Here is an 11,833-nt window from a genome sequence, read left to right as displayed (position 1 = left end):
TTGCAATTATACAGCGCAATTAAACTTTGATTTACCTGTCTTTTAGACAGGTGTGGCTGACAACGATAGAATCCTCTCATTTTGAAATCGCTCAGTCTGATTTTTCTTCTTCATCAGACAAGGAGCGACAAGTGAGGAGTCAGTGACGTAATGGTTTTCATCTTATTTATTTTAGGCTTCAATGGAGCTTGGGCGGGTAATTTTTCAATCCTCAATATGTATATATATATGTCTTCAAAACCACAAATTCTAAGTTTTTTGTAGGTCCCATGAAGGACTCCTTGGACGGGATGCAACAGTTGATGACGGGGGATCCCTTCTTCGATCAACACACATACGACACCATGGTTGGTTGCTTTGATCCTAAGCTTGTGGATGCCACCAATGCTCAATGGGCGGGATTTTTAGAATACGCCCAAGCTGGTGGAAACGAAGCCGATGGAGATCCTTGGCCACCGTGTGATGCAGTAAGTTTTTCGATCTTTCTGTGTCAATGGTCTCTAGAAGTTAACGCTCGATTGTTTTTGCCCAGCAAGGGAAATGGTTTGAGAACAATTGTACCACACAAGAATATGGAAGCATTCCCATCTACGAACCTTGCAATTATGCTTCAAATGTGGCCTATTACCATACGGCCATCGAAATTTGCAAGCGATCCGATTGGGCATTTTCTGACGCAGACGGTAGGATGATCCTACTTTTTTGATAGACTTATTCCAAAAGGCATTTGTGAATGGAATGTATGTTGTCGTCATAGTACAAGGCATGGTTCGAAACTTTGGGATTTTGGCCCAAGGGTCGGCGTTCCTTCACGGGAGCCAAACGAGTGTGGGTGGAGCCGCTGATGTACGGCTCAATGATCTTTTCACTTATATCGCTTATCAGGCAGCCGTTCAGAACCTCTCACCCGCCAACAGATCCGTGGTTTTTCACTTGGGTTACCAAGACAGGTAAAGTTGATGCTCCTCAAATTCTAGGAAGGGAAAGAGCCAATAAGTTTATGCATTTAAAATTCTTGAAAATTACTGGAAGCTGGGGCATTGATCCCGATGAAGCACTCCAAATAAGTCTGGATTCGAATCAAAGGCAATTCATTATCACCACCAAGCCAGTGTGACCCAAACAGGATGGATCGCAGGGTGTTTCAAATATTCCACTTTACAGGCCACTGACTGCCCTTGAGCTCACCGAAAACATCATGGACATGTACCTGAATGATCCAGTGGCCTCGTGGGGTCATCACCTCAATGATTTGGATTTTCCGCCCATTCGAGTGGGTATGTGTGGTTTCTTTGCCACTGCCCTTCAACTCACCATTGAAGACGAAGTCATGGACCAAATCGTGGAGTTCTTGGTCAATTCCTTTAATGGGTAATAATACACATAGTACTTGTACAATTATCCTGTGCATGGTTGGCCAGTATGCAGTGCGTACAGAAATTTGAGGGATCAAAGTAAGCAAGTTGCAATGAATGAGAACATTTCCTCAAGGAACACTAAATTTCAGTGACGTGCACCTTTGTTTGACTCAATTTAGTCCGTCTCTACAAAGTAATGCGTGTTTACTAAAATAGACCTTCATAAGTCTGCGCATTGCCAGAAGTCACATCTTCAACCTTTTTGACAATTCACGACTCTAAAAATAGCAACATATTACCTGGTTTTGTTTTGACTGGCTTTTAATCAAAATTTTGTAGGTTTGACGAGGAAATGAAGGAATTCTGTTTGAAGACATTTATCCCAGAGATGCGTCAAACTATTGGCCACATTGAATTACCCGAAGGAGAGAAGCAAAAGTTCATGGGTTTGTTTGAGGGGACCATCATGAAGCTCATCTTTTCGTTTGTGTGGCAGGTAAACCTTGGGATATTGTTTCAGTCAAAGATAAAAATAATTTACATCACCGACAAGCTATAGCGAATGAAACTTTCGACTTTTTCTTCTGGATTTATTCTTTTTTACTTTGAACTTAGCCGAAACAGGAAATTTGAGGAATTCAATGCAATCAAGCCTCTTTAATCAAACGTTCATATCTTTGTTGAATCTAATGCCTATCTTTGGCACCGGTTCTTGATTAACAGGGCTGTCTAAAGAATGAAAATAAAATTGGCAAAAAAGGCCATGAAGTATGCAAAACCTGCAATTATTTCTAGATCGTTTCACTCTTTTTAAAAGAGCCCGTAGCAAAAAGATGAAACGACAAAAGGACATAATAATAAAAAAAATTCAAGAGCAAGTCAAAAAGGGTGCACAAATTTACTCTATAAAACACTCTGCTCTACTGAATGATTATAGCAAGCCTTTTTTCAAAATACGCCACGCAGCCAAAGCCAAAACGTTTAAAGTGTGCTAGGTAACTAATAATCTCTCAATACTGTGTGCACTTTCAACAAAAGCAGTTTGTGGGATGGCAAAACATTTGTACTTAAGTCATGCATCAAATGTGTTGTGCTTACAAATAAACATGCCAGAGGAAAGGATTTTTTTTCACCAGATACTTTAGCCATGTACTAAAAAAAACTATTTGAAGTAGTTTGTTTTTGCAAACTGACGAGACATAATCTTGAATGGCTGTGCTGTCCAAAAGGCAGGATAATCATGCCATGTAGGAAAAAACCATTTAGAGCACAGAGAAGTAAATGTCATGAATTGGTCAAAGAATTTGTTTTGCATCTTTACAACAATTTCATATTTTCAAGGAAGTTTTTTTTCTAGGAGGAGGAGTAAAAATATTGGTAATTTTGTGTTATTGAGAGAAAATGGTAAGAAATGAAAAAAGTACAATCTACCTAAAATGATGCAAATTAAAAAAAAAATCTAAAATTGAAAAAATAGAAAACTGAAATTTAATGCATTTTCATCATTTGGACAGCCCTGTTGATTGAGCGGATCTTTGACATTCTTCTTGCAAATGCTTACAAGAGTCTACTGTTCAAAGCTTGATCGTCATTACAGGAGCAAGAACTTTTCTCGGGTCCCACGTTCCTTGATCCGGATTTCAATGAATGGGGCGCTTCCTTCCTGCCCACTTTCAATGATCTGGCCAACTCGCTTCATAACCTGACCTACTTCAATCCAGACCATCAGCATGGCATTGGCATCTATCCGGGAGAGACTTGGTGCAATCCCGTCATCCCACACGCCAAATGGCATTTGGAGACCTCGATCGCCTTGGCTGATTTCGCCGTCATGGCCAACGAAATGTACAAAATCTTTGAAGCATACGCCTGAAGAGAAGGCTTTACTGGGGGAAAAAATCATCGCAACAGACGAATGAATTGAGGCAGTAAATATAGCAATGGATGCCCCAAGATTATTTCTTCCACAAGTTTAACCTCTTCAGCGTTAGCGTTAGCTTTAGCGTTCAGGATTTGGGAGTTGTTCTACAAGACGACGGAACTTTTTCTGAACCCATACTCGTACAACTCAAAGTAATCAAAGTATTTCAGACTTGCGGCTGGATTTATCTTACTTTTAACTCTAGCGATTAGGTTACAATAATGACCCTCTATTAGTCAAGTGCCCAAGAGCATCTTGAGTATACATCTCCAATTTGGGCGCCTATGAACTCTGGTCATCTTTAAAAGGTAGAAAAGGTGTTGTGCTCCGTCACTAGATGTGTATCTGGCATGGCTGATCTTTCGCTTTGGGAAAGACTGAAGGCACTTGGAATCTACAGTGTTCAACGTAGGTATAAACGATACCTTATAATATATGTGCTCAAATGTGTTCATGGTCTGTGCCCAAATCTTGATATTCAAACAACGTAAATAGAGAGGAGAGGAATATCTTGTGGCGTAAAAGATGAGAAAAATTCACGGGATTCAACACTGATTAAGAAAATGAAAAAAATACTTATGTTGTAAACTGGGGTCCGAAACTGCGAGTATACAACCTCTTGCCTTCGGACTTAAGACGAGTTTTTGTTACATCTGACCCTGCTTTATCATTTAAAAATCATTTAGATATGTATTTGTCCAAAATCCCTGACCAACCGTATGTTCAGGGGCTTCATAGATCGGCTAATACTAATTCTTCGGGACACCAAGTGTTTTATTATTGTAACTGACCATTTCTCGTTATAGTCAATTTTTAATAATTAAGACGTGACATTTTTATATTGAATGACATTCTTTGCATCGGTGTCAAAATCCGTAAAAATCTTAGCTACCAAAAAAAGGAACTTAAAAACTCAAGCGAAAATTTCTCGGATTCGGATCGGATTGCGGGTCTGTTTCCAGATTCGGGTTGGATTGAGCCAAGATATACAGAGAAACATGATTCAACAATTATTTTGGGTCGATTTCGGATTTGGGTTACGAAAATTCAGTTTGGATCGGATTGGTCGATCTTGTCCTATCGATATATGAAGTGACTGTCTCTCAGATCGGTCAGCTACACTAGGGACCCTGAATGCAATGAAGAGGAGATTTCTAAGCTACACTAGCTTTTGAAAGGCTAAAATCCCCCATCAGGATCCTTACTATGGAGAAGAATCTTTGGCATTTTAAAGCTGTCTTGCAGACTAATTTGGCTAGATCAAGATATATAGAAAAAAACAAGGCTAGACCAAGATCTGGTACTCCTTGACTTAACATGTTCAGTTTTATCTCAGTTTTTATCTGACACAAGGACTGCAACGCAATTCAATTTATGTATGGTACTTGACTCAAAACATTTGACTACATATTAGTTGTGTATCAAAGGATAATGTGCCTTTGATGAGCCACATAAACACTGACCGTGACTATATAATTCCCGTCAGATATCAAAACTTAGTATTTGCTAGAGTGCATGGCAACAGATTGATTTGACTTTCCTGCAGTTTCGTATTTTGATGTACAGGATGTTTTAGACTGGATTATTCGACGCAAAATATTGATCAACTGCGTTAGTGGTGCAAATATTTATATCACTTTGTTTGTTGACATTACTTTGGGTAGGACTTCAGACCAATGGGCTAAAGTTATCAATCGTAGAAAAAAAGATCATTCGTTCAACAGAGTGCACTTTGATTATTTTGCGAAACGCGATTATTTTTATGGGTTTCATCGTCTAATTTTTCATTCAAGTTATGATTGAGGTAAAACGAAAAAGTGAAAAAGTTGAACATCCAGAGCTCAAATCTCTTTTGATAATTCTAAGATGTACCTGCCGCAGAGGGCTCCATAATTTGATATCTTTACTTCACCTCATTTACGTGTGCTGCCATCTGGTGATTAGATTATACTTTGACCACAAGAACACTCAATAATTTAGAGTTGACGACTGAAAATGTACTATCTCAATGATGTGTCGAATTATGATTCTTTTGAAACTTGCAGAGGTCAGTCTGTTATTGAAACCTCATCAAATTGGCAGGTCAAGTGAAATGATCGAGCTCTTCCTTATTTTGGTCCTCACAGGGCCTGGGGCATGGGCGGGTAATTGTCACAATCAATCAACAATCCACATAAGACGCATTGCCTAACTCGGGCGGAACTCTTTATGCAGGTCCCATGAAGGACTCCTTGGACGGAATGCAACAGTTGATGACGGGGGATCCCTTCTTCGATCAACACACATACGACACCATGGTTGGTTGCTTTGATCCCAAGCTTGTGGATGCCACCAATGCTCAATGGGCGGGATTTTTAGAATACGCCCAAGCCGGTGGAAACGAAGCCGATGGAGATCCTTGGCCAGCCTGTGATGTAATAACCAATCAATTTTGATTTATCTCACAAAAGTGGAAAGAAATGTATCCACAGGACAGAAAATGGTTTGAGAACAATTGTACCACACAAGAATATGGAAGCATTCCCATCTACGAACCTTGCAATTATGCCTCAAATGTGGCCTATTACCATACGGCCATTGAAATTTGCAAGCGATCCGATTGGGCATTTTCTGACGCAGACGGTAGGATGATCCTACTTTTTTGATAGACTTATTCCAAAAGGCATTTGTGAATGGAATGTATGTTGTCGTCATAGTACAAGGCATGGTTCGAAACTTTGGGATTTTGGCCCAAGGGTCGGCGTTCCTTCACGGGAGCCAAACGAGTGTGGGTGGAGCCGCTGATGTACGGCTCAATGATCTTTTTACTTATATCGCTTATCAGGCAGCCGTTCAGAACCTCTCACCCGCTAACAGATCCGTGGTTTTTCACTTGGGTTACCAAGACAGGTAAGAGTAGCTTTAGAATGGGAGCGCCAAGTCATATTGGCAACATTCATATTAGAGCGAGTTTCAATCGCCTTCTCATTTTGGAGATTGAGTCTTTTGACCGAGTATAAACAGAGCGTATTCAATAAATTTGGAAAGTTTCAGAATGGGCTGCGTGAAAATATGGGCGTGTTTTGAAATATTCCAAGGGAAAATTAACAAGTCCATGAATAATTTTGAATAATATACTTGTGTTAGTGCCTTCCTTGGCCAATGACACAAATACTAAACCCGCGAAACCCGAGCCATCCGACTTATTAATTTTGTTGTTTTGGACAAGAAGTATGCATTTTGGTTGCTTTCTGTTGACATGTTTTTCTTTTTACTATCGCGCACATTACTCTAAAATCTAAAAGAAAAATATTGCATTTTTCAGTAATCATACGTTTTTTGGTTCAAGGCTGCCAGATCAATTTTACGTAACATCCGCTCGAAAAGCGATTCTCAAATTTTAGGCGAATTTACCCACAATCACAGGGCCAAGTCAGGGGCAAAAATATATTGTATTATGTATATTCCTTCGTGACAAATATCAAATTTTCCGACCACTAACCCAAAAAAAACACCTAGGCAAACGGTCATAGCAGGACAAATGTACCCAGGTATCTCAAAGGAGAGATCACATATATTTCTGAAAAGTTTTGCACAGGTCCAAGGTAGGACTCATTGGATCAACATTTGAAGGCGGGGGATCTTCCGAAAATAATGAAGTCTTAGAGCAATATGCCCAAAGGACAGAGCAAAAAAAGCAAAAATATACGTATTATGTGCAGAAAGATGACGGAAAAGTATGGACAGCAAAAATTGCTGTTTTTTCAAGACATGTCACGGAAGGTAAAGATTCTTGAAAGTTTTCCCATATATAAAATCACACCTTTTTTGCATTAACTTCTTAATCGGAGCAACAGTGAGAAGAATTCTAAATTCGTTGTTGGATTTGTGCTTCTTCAAAAAACGCGCTGACATAGAACACACTCTGTTTTCATTTCCTGTCACATGATTTCTTTTCATACACATACATGTATAAAGATACTTATTGATTGCTTCTAACTTAACCAGACCCCTGACCGCCTTGGAGCTTACCGATATTATTATGGAGATGTATTTGAACGAACCTGTTGCCACGTGGGGGGATCGTCTCTACGATCTGGATTTTCCCCCGATTCGTGTGGGCATGTGTAGTTTCTTCGCTACTGCCCTTCAACTTACGTTTGAAGAGGACATAATGGATCAAATCGTAGAGGTCTTGGTCAACTCCTTCGCAGGGTAATTAACTTCAAATTCAGTGCTAACAGTGCCAAAGAGTTTCTGTGTCAAATGAGCATGCTTAATCTAAGATTTGACGAGGAAATGAAAGAATTTTGCGTGGATACCTTTATCCCGGAGATGCGTCAAACTATTGGCCACATTGAACTACCCGAAGAAGAGAAGCAAAAGTTCTTGGGTCTCTTTGAAGGTACCGCCTTGAAACTCATCTTTTCGTTTGTGTGGCAGGTAATTCCCCGATAACTCACAAGAAACGTTGCTTTTTTGCACAATTTCGCTACCAACTGACCCATTTTTCGATATGGATTCTAGGAACAAGTCCTTTTCTCGGGTCCCACTTTCCTTGATCCGGATTTCAATGAATGGGGCGCTTCCTTCCTGCCCACGTTCAATGATCTGGCCAACTCGCTTCATAACCTGACCTACTTCAATCCAGACCATCAGCATGGCATTGGCATCTATCCGGGAGAGACTTGGTGCAATCCCGTCATCCCACACGCCAAATGGCATTTGGAGACCTCGATCGCCTTGGCTGATTTCGCCGTCATGGCCAACGAAATGTACAAAATCTTTGAAGCATACACTTGAAGAGCAGACTTTACTGGGGAATGTAAATCTTGGCAACAAGCCGCTTAAATAAGCTAGTAAATGTAAAATATTGTCCCTGTTTAGAGGTTATTCTGAACGGATTAATAAACAAATCAAGAAAATGTAATTCAAAACTTCAGAGCATCATTTTCAACTTCATTTTGGTTGGACATCTATTGCAAATATTCTTTAATATCCAAAGCTCAGTTTTAATTTTTGAGACACAAGGTAACAAATGCAACCAAATATGCAGAAATGGTGGTCAAAAACGCAAACAAGGCTCTAAAACCAATGAAAATGCTTTAAATGTCGAAAAGAAGTGCAAAGTACCGACTAGGAACGATAAGATTTTTTTAAATTCAGCAGAAGGGGTGAATGGAACAATTCACATTTCATCCTCTCAAGCAAAGCCAAATTCCATGGCGTTATTATTTGATTGCGTTTGCGAGCTGCACTTGGGTCATTCTCCTCAGTTATAATCATTGGACAGTTCCGTCGACAATTCAAATGGCAAATTCCCAACGGTCCAGCATGGTCCAATGATTTTCCTGACATTTCCTGAAATCTTTTCATTAGTGGATGTTAGGGTCGGCCGTTTGCAGGGATGATCCTATTTGTCAAGCATAGTCGGCCATCAGATTGTCTAATCGTCCGGTATCAGATTATTTTTTTTTAGTGTGTGGAGTTAACATCCAAGAGTTTGATTGGGAAATCCCAGGGAGTACAATCAAACTGGGATTTTGTGGCTCACTAAGAAATTACAACACCAACCACCGCCAAGACAGACCACAAAAAAAATCTCTACACAGCATCACTTCCTGTAAAATGTTAACTTTTGACGGCAGGATTTATAAGCAAGAACTTTGTCTTTGCGCAGTCTTTTAGATCTCTCAGATAAACGTTCTTCACTCGTTTCCAAATTATGTAAAACTAGTTTTTTGCCGGAACCCAAAGGCAAAATTTGCTTAAAGATTTGCAAAAAAAAACAAATTTTTTACGCAACTAGGCTTATTCAGGACACAAATCTGATAACGAATATTTTCTCCCGAGGAGCAAAGAAACTCACAAAAAAAAAGTAAACCGCCAAACTATTAATTGGGATACCCAAACATGCAATGGGACATCAATTAAGAGAGTGACACACAAGCCTAACAATAGCACGAAAAAACATATTATGGAATACCAAAAGCCTAAAGTGGCACGCAAAATCAGAAAATCGACCAGCCAAGGTTTCGGCTCATCAGTCTTGTTCAGTTAAAGGGTTGTCGTTTGAAATGTCCTTTTACATTTCAATGATAGTATACCTACAAGCACATTTACGAAATATTCTGGCTCAAAAATAGGGAACAAGACAAATGTAATCTGACGGAATTATACAAGAGTAGGCCTTGGCAATGTAACTGCTTTCTAAAAATTGTGGTCTTGCTATTCATTCATGCCACTTCTTACGTTTAGTGCGCAACGTAACACTTTTTGTATGCCGATTTCTCTTTTTGAAGCCACTCTCACCAAAGGAAAGTTTCCAGATTTCTGACCTAATAAATATGCCCCCAGGATAATAGGGCGTATTAAAAAGGCATTTGTTGACTCAAATTACGACTATGGGACTGTGGGCAACCGATATGAAAGGTCCCGAAAAAGTGATTGATTTGCCAACTAGGTTGCTAACGGGCCAAGAACGTCTGTTGTGTCCGTTTCTCGAAAATTTAAAGACCCCTTGTCGAACATTCTGCTCACTTTACGAGATAATTTCAGGTAGGATTCCTAGCCTTGACGCCGTATTGCTATCACGGCTTATTATCCAAATACTGGTTGCTCTAAGAAACTGATAATTTGAAATAATAATTTCTTTGCATGGTAGTCTTAATCCCTTTATATTTCCCATTTGCCTGAACGCCATCCCAGCAAATCTTGATCCGAGAAGGTACCCCTCACTAACCATGCCAACATAGAGGTTTGAGCAAAGATTGCATTAATTCAAATAATAACTATATTTGGTGGTTAGATCGTCTTTTAAAGCCTTGGCAGAAATACCCAAACACCTCTTGGCATATTTCTACCCCTCAAAATTTTGAGGAGCAACTTTGGTTTTACTGCTTGATGGAATTCTAGCCTACATCAAAAACTTACAAACAGGAGAGCATTAACATCAGAACTGCCTCAAAAGATACCTTTTTACAAAGATGTTTTAAAACCACCTGCATAACGCCATTATCAACCTTCTGTCACTGCATTTATTCAATCCTCGATTCGATTCTCTGTACTGTTTGAAAAGTCAGCAATAAAGGGAGTAGCAGTTGAGCTAACCAGACCTACCATCATGGATTTGATCCAACCAAAAACCAAAGTCAATTAGTGAACATAAACGCCCAAAGCAGTAACACTAGACCCCAGAACCTGTGTCTGTTACGAAGCCAGATGGCAGCTCTCTAGTTCGGCCTTGCATGGGATGACGGGAGTCCCAGTTGATGGATATTTCCGCTTCGTCGTCACAGCTAATATTCATTGTTATCTCACCATCGGGAATGATTGCAGGGTCGCCCATTTAAGGTGTTAAAGAAGCAACTTATGCTGTAGTTCGTTAACTGCAAAGAGGCTCGCATTCGGCTAACCTGGAATCAAACCAGGATGCTCTACCACTATGGGACCTCAGCCAGGCTAAAATTGATTAATTGTCTCGATGGCAAGTATTGCAGGAAAGGCATTCTAATTTTTAATAGTTTTTTTAGTAAAGAAAAAAAAACCTCCTTGAATAACCCAGGACTATGGCATAACCAAGACCATGACAAGATGGAGGTGTGTTATTGATTCAAAAGTGGCGCACTTTCCCGTCAGCTATGACGTCAGCCTCCAATTCGAACACATCACATCAGCTAGATACACATATCGTACACGTATGCTAGCAAGGGCTAGTCTTCCCGGCTTTCAGAGTCCGTTTTGATTGTTTCGTTTCACATAACAAAAGTTAAATGAAGTTTCATGCGAAGTGCAATTACCAATTTTATTTTCATGAAAACCATCAACTATCTTTTTATCTTCAGTCATTGCATTAGCTTACAACATCTGCTACATTCAGATGCACCTCAACCTGGTAGAATAAGGCGTCAAAAAATCTCGTCTTAGCTGTTGAATCTATCAGCATTTTTTGCAAAAGGCAAATCACCCACACTCCTTAATGTTTGTCCTTGGAACAAATGGAACAAGAGGTAGCTTGGATAAGACACTGACTTCAATTAAAGCGTCTTTGTTCTTGACCCTCCTCCCACTTCTGAATTTTTGTTTTTGACTGAACTTCCTTTAGTGGTTCCAATTCATATTCTTCTTATCATTCTTCTTATTATTATTATTATTGTTTGCTTTTTCACGGGCTTTTCTAACCGCTGCAGGGAATGCAATCCTCAGTACTATTAAAGTGAAAGGCTATATTCGGTCTATTTAGTACCTTTCAATCTTTATATGATATTTAGTCCCAACCTTTTTTAGCCTCTCCCAAAACGAGAGCTCTCTCATTCATTTTGCAAACCTGTTAAGCTGGTTGGCTCATAAGCTGGCGAGGCGTGACCTCAAAAATTCAAAACGCATTCAAAGCCGACGGTAGCCAGGCAGGCAGATTGGTCGCTTCAGTCCTTGTGAAGCTCCTAAACGGGGTCTTACTGACCGGCGTGCGTACAGACCGTACAGACCTTAGCTCAGGCGGTCATTGATCTACATAATCACGAAACCCAAGCACCAAAAACGGACGCGGACAATCGGTTTGAGCCGTTTGAGCTCT

At 39.9% G+C, this 11,833-nt stretch overlaps 2 protein-coding genes across 2 annotated transcripts; both read left to right on the top strand.

Moving 5' to 3' along the window:
- The first annotated feature begins 37 nt into the window (after positions 1-37).
- LOC131880877 (uncharacterized) lies at positions 38-3,316 on the top strand. The gene is made up of 7 exons (XM_059227596.1): positions 38-196; positions 265-467; positions 533-683; positions 758-950; positions 1,165-1,371; positions 1,698-1,854; positions 2,956-3,316. Exons 1-7 carry the CDS (start codon positions 151-153, stop codon positions 3,229-3,231), a joined length of 1,233 nt encoding a protein of 410 aa, XP_059083579.1. The 5' UTR covers positions 38-150; the 3' UTR covers positions 3,232-3,316.
- A 2,010-nt stretch (positions 3,317-5,326) lies between these two features.
- On the top strand, positions 5,327-8,080 carry LOC131880876 (uncharacterized). Its single transcript, XM_059227595.1, has 7 exons — positions 5,327-5,423; positions 5,494-5,693; positions 5,751-5,901; positions 5,976-6,168; positions 7,267-7,473; positions 7,545-7,701; positions 7,786-8,080. Exons 1-7 carry the CDS (start codon positions 5,372-5,374, stop codon positions 8,059-8,061), a joined length of 1,236 nt encoding a protein of 411 aa, XP_059083578.1. The 5' UTR covers positions 5,327-5,371; the 3' UTR covers positions 8,062-8,080.
- The last annotated feature ends 3,753 nt before the right edge of the window (positions 8,081-11,833 follow it).

The sequence above is a fragment of the Tigriopus californicus genome, chromosome 5 (genome assembly GCF_007210705.1).
Source record: "Tigriopus californicus strain San Diego chromosome 5, Tcal_SD_v2.1, whole genome shotgun sequence".
Taxonomy (NCBI): Eukaryota; Metazoa; Arthropoda; class Copepoda; order Harpacticoida; family Harpacticidae; genus Tigriopus; species Tigriopus californicus.
This window is presented reverse-complemented; position numbering and strand designations above follow the sequence as displayed.

Excerpts from the sequence above, each read along its gene's own strand:
- LOC131880877 (XM_059227596.1), top strand. The coding sequence starts at position 151 with ATGGTTTTCATCTTATTTATTTTAGGCTTCAATGGAGCTTGGGCGG. Across the intron at positions 468-532 it reads CTTGGCCACCGTGTGATGCA|CAAGGGAAATGGTTTGAGAA; the intron begins GTAAGTTTTTCG and ends GTTTTTGCCCAG. Across the intron at positions 951-1,164 it reads CACTTGGGTTACCAAGACAG|GCCACTGACTGCCCTTGAGC; the intron begins GTAAAGTTGATG and ends TCCACTTTACAG.
- LOC131880876 (XM_059227595.1), top strand. The coding sequence starts at position 5,372 with ATGATCGAGCTCTTCCTTATTTTGGTCCTCACAGGGCCTGGGGCATGG. Across the intron at positions 5,902-5,975 it reads GGCATTTTCTGACGCAGACG|TACAAGGCATGGTTCGAAAC; the intron begins GTAGGATGATCC and ends TTGTCGTCATAG. Across the intron at positions 6,169-7,266 it reads CACTTGGGTTACCAAGACAG|ACCCCTGACCGCCTTGGAGC; the intron begins GTAAGAGTAGCT and ends TAACTTAACCAG.